The following is a 3,795-nucleotide window of genomic DNA, read 5'->3' on the forward strand; positions in this document are numbered from 1 at the left end:
AAAGACCTTTCAGACAGGAATAGGAAAGAGAAAGTTTTACATGATAAGAGAAAATGAGACAGATTAGGAGGGCTGCAACCTGAGAGAAGATAAGCATAATTGAATTCTGGAATAGGAATTTGATGAGCCATCATTCTCGGCCTTGGGCAAAGGAGGGTGTAGCAAGATGATAGTAACCCCAGATAGCTTGAGGGAGAATTTGAGAACATCCAGGCTTGTAATCAGCCTCATGGCTTTATCTATCATAGCTCTGGAATGATAAATTAACAAGGACACTGGGAGAATTCTAGAGCAATGGGCCTGAGATACAGTATTATTCAAAGCCTATGACCTTCATATGCTACCTTTTTTTTTTTTTTTTTGGCTGCACCATGCGGCATACAGGATCTTAGTTCCCCAACCAGGGATGGAACCCGCGAATGGAGTCGTAACCATTGGACCACCAGGGAAGTCTTATATGCTATTAAATGGTAGGAAGCAGAGATGCTGCAAGGACTGTAAACATTCTACACCCAGTTCGAATGTGGGCATGTGTTGGGGGGAGTTTACCACACCACCAAGCAAACAATTCTCGGACCCCAGCTGCGTGTCCTACAATTCAGCTCCATTCTGACACTATCTACCTGGAGACAGTGTCAGATTCCACAGGGTAAGGGTTCATTTCTACAAGACTGTCCCTCACACAAACTCTCTGCCTAACTTCAGATGCCAATCGCAAGTCCAGATTGTCATCTGTACTTCTGACTATAAATCAGAGGTTCCCATGACCCACCCCCCCCCCCACCGTCATGTTCAATTAATTTGCTAGAGCAGCACATGAAACTCGGAGAAGCATTTTACTTACTAGATTACTGGTTTATTATAAAATGATGTAATTTAAGAATAACCAGATGGAAGAAATGCATAGGGAAAGTTATGGGGAAATGGCTCGGAGAGCCCATGCCCTCTCTGAGCCCACTACGCTTTCCAAATCTCCACCTGTTCACCAACCCAGAAGGTTTTTAAACCCTGTCCTTTGGGGCTTTAGTGGATGCTTCATTACACAGGCATGATTGATTCAATCATTAGTCATTGGTGATTGATTCAAATTCCAGCCTCTCGGGGAAGGTCAGCGGGGTGGGACTGAGAATTCCAACCCTCTACTCACAAGGTTGGTTCCCGGGCAACCAGCCCCACCCTTCAGTGCTTTCCCAAAGTCACCTCATTAACATAACAAGACACACCTGTATCTGCTCTCGTCAGAGGAAATTCCAAGGGTTTTAGGAGCTCTGTGCCAGAAACAGGACAAAGAACAAATACGTATTTCTTATTATAAATCACAATATCACAGACTGAAAGATCAAAGTGGCTTGGGCTGGGAAAAGAAAGCTGTAGCTGGTGAAGGACTTACACCTGGAGGATTGTCCCCGCGATGGGCCCAGTAACCATCATTAGTAGTTACCGTGCAGGACGAGACAGTCCTCAGCAGATGCCAGGGCTGACGACTGAGGACACAGAGTCGCCGCACTGCACTGGAGGTAGGAGAAGACCCAGAGCGGCCCAGTCCAATGGAACTATAATGCAAGCTACACATACAATTTACAGTTTTTGAGCGGCCACGTTAAAAAAGTTAAAAATAGGTGAAATTAATTTGAATAGTTAACATATTTATTTAACCCAATATAAGCCAAAATATTTTCATTTTAACTTGAAATCAATATAAAATATTAAGGAGATAGTTTATATATATGCTTTTGGGTACTACACCTTGGAAAGCTAGTATGTATTTTACATTTACCGCACAGCTCCATGTGGCCCATCCACATTTCCAGTGCTCAGTAGCCACCCATGGCTAGTGACTATTGTATTGGATGGCACAGATCAAGAGCATAGGAGGTAGACTAAAGGCCCTTCTTCCCACCATCATTAATCCATAGAAACTTCCTTCTCTACTCAGCAACAATCTTGGCAAGGAAGAGGGGGGAGAGGAGACCCCTCTGGCTGTAAGAAATGTCTTTGATAGGAAGTTAAAATTATGGATTGATTAAGAGACTTTTAACTGGAGGTAACAGTTAATTTTTTTTTTTTTTTTTATAAACAAGAGAATTTTATTTCTCACAGTTCTAGAGGATGAGAAGTCCAAGATTAAGGCCCTGACAAATCCAGTGCCTGGTGCGAGCCCACTGCCTGGTTCATAAATGGCCATCTCTTTGCTGTATCCTCACATGGTGAAAGGAGCAGGGAGCTCTCTGGCGTCTCTTTTTCTTTTTTTAATTGGGGTATAGTTGTTTTACAATGATGTTTCTACTGTACAGTGAAGTGTACAGCAGGCTCTTATTAGTTATCTATTTTATACATATTAGTGTATGTATGTCAATCCCAGTCTCCCAATTCATCCCAACCCCCCCTCCCCCCACCCCCTGTTTCCCCCCTTGGTGTCCATACGTTTGTTCTCTCCATCTGTGTCTCTATTTCTGCCCTGCAAACCAGTTCATCTGTACCATTTTTCTAGATTCCACATATATGCGTTAATATACGATATTTGTTTTTCTCTTTCTGACTTACTTCACTCTGTATGACCCTCTCTAGGTCCATCCACATCTCTACAAATGACCCAATTTCGTTCCTTTTTATGGCCGAGTAATATTCTATTGTCCCTTGACAGCCGTGGTAACAGAACCCTGCATGGATGAAGGCCAGATTGCAGCTGTGTGCCGTGAGTGCCTGCAGGCTTTGGAGTTTCTGCCTTCGAACCAAGTTATTCATAGAGACATCAAGAGTGACAACATCCTGTTGGGAATGGATGGCTCTGTCAAGCTAACTGATTTTGGATTCTGTGGCCAGATCACCCCAGAGCAGAGCAAACGGAGCACCATGGTGGGAACACCGTACTGGATGGCACCAGAGGTTGTGACATGGAAGGCCTATGGGCCTAAGGTTGACATTGGTCCCTGGGCATCATGGCCATCGAAATGATTGAAGGGGAGCCCCCATACCTCAATGAAAGTCCTCTGAGAGCCTTGTACCTCATTGCCACCAATGAGACCCCGGAGCTTCAGAACCCAGAGAAGCTGTCAGCTATCTTCCGAGACTTTCTGAACCGCTGTCTTGAAATGGATGTGGAGAAGAGAGGTTCAGCTAAAGAGATGCTGCAGCATCAGTTCCTGAAGATTGCCAAGCCCCTCTCCAGCCTCACTCCACTGATTGCTGCAGCAAAGGAGGCAACCAAGAACAATCACTAAAACCACATCCCCCCAGCCTCTTTGTGCCAAGGCTTCTGTGAAATAAATGCTCATTTTGGAAAAAAAAGAGAAAAAAAAAAAAGAAGATGTGGTATATGTACCACATCTTCTTTATCTGTTCTTCTGTTGATGGGCATTTAGGTTGCTTCCATAACCTGGCTGTTGTAAATAGTGCTGCAATGAACATTGGAGTGCATGTGCCTTTTTGAATTATGGTTTTCTAATTTTATCTAGAGACTAAGTTTTTCTTCAATTATCAGTGGCAGTGGGGAACTCAAGGACAAGATGAGATTATTTGCAATAAAGAAATGTATAATCTGCTGTACATCTAAGTAGTATTGGGTACATTTCAACCCATATTACAAAAGTTTGGAGAATTGTTTTTACTGTCTGGGAACTTAGACCTTATTAAGCATATTGAAAAAGTAAGTCACTATTCATCTCACTGGATTTAGACATGGTTCTACAGCAAGTAAGGCAGTATTGCTTGAACCCTTCAGATGCTTGTAACCTAAAGCCAAGACTACATAACACTGGTCATTAAAAGCAAGTCCTGATCCTTGGGAATGGGGTT

General features: G+C 43.3%; 1 protein-coding gene across 1 annotated transcript; it reads left to right on the plus strand.

Moving 5' to 3' along the window:
- The first annotated feature begins 1,398 nt into the window (after positions 1–1,398).
- LOC309657927 (serine/threonine-protein kinase PAK 1-like) lies at positions 1,399–3,588 on the plus strand. Its single transcript, XM_082455966.1, has 2 exons — positions 1,399–1,517; positions 2,645–3,588. The coding sequence occupies exons 1-2, from the start codon at positions 1,412–1,414 to the stop codon at positions 2,953–2,955; spliced, it is 417 nt and encodes a 138-aa protein (XP_082312092.1). The 5' UTR covers positions 1,399–1,411; the 3' UTR covers positions 2,956–3,588.
- Positions 3,589–3,795: the final 207 nt, after the last annotated feature.

This window comes from Balaenoptera physalus, assembly GCF_965194825.1.
Source record: "Balaenoptera physalus genome assembly, chromosome: 3".
NCBI classification, from domain to species: Eukaryota; Metazoa; Chordata; class Mammalia; order Artiodactyla; family Balaenopteridae; genus Balaenoptera; species Balaenoptera physalus.

What these genes read in the sequence shown, in the direction of transcription:
- LOC309657927 (XM_082455966.1), top strand. Translation starts at nt 1,412, where the DNA reads ATGGGCCCAGTAACCATCATTAGTAGTTACCGTGCAGGACGAGACAGT. An exon ending in GTCGCCGCACTGCACTGGAG is followed by an intron (nt 1,518 to 2,644) that starts GTAGGAGAAGAC and finishes GTCCCTTGACAG; the next exon opens with CCGTGGTAACAGAACCCTGC.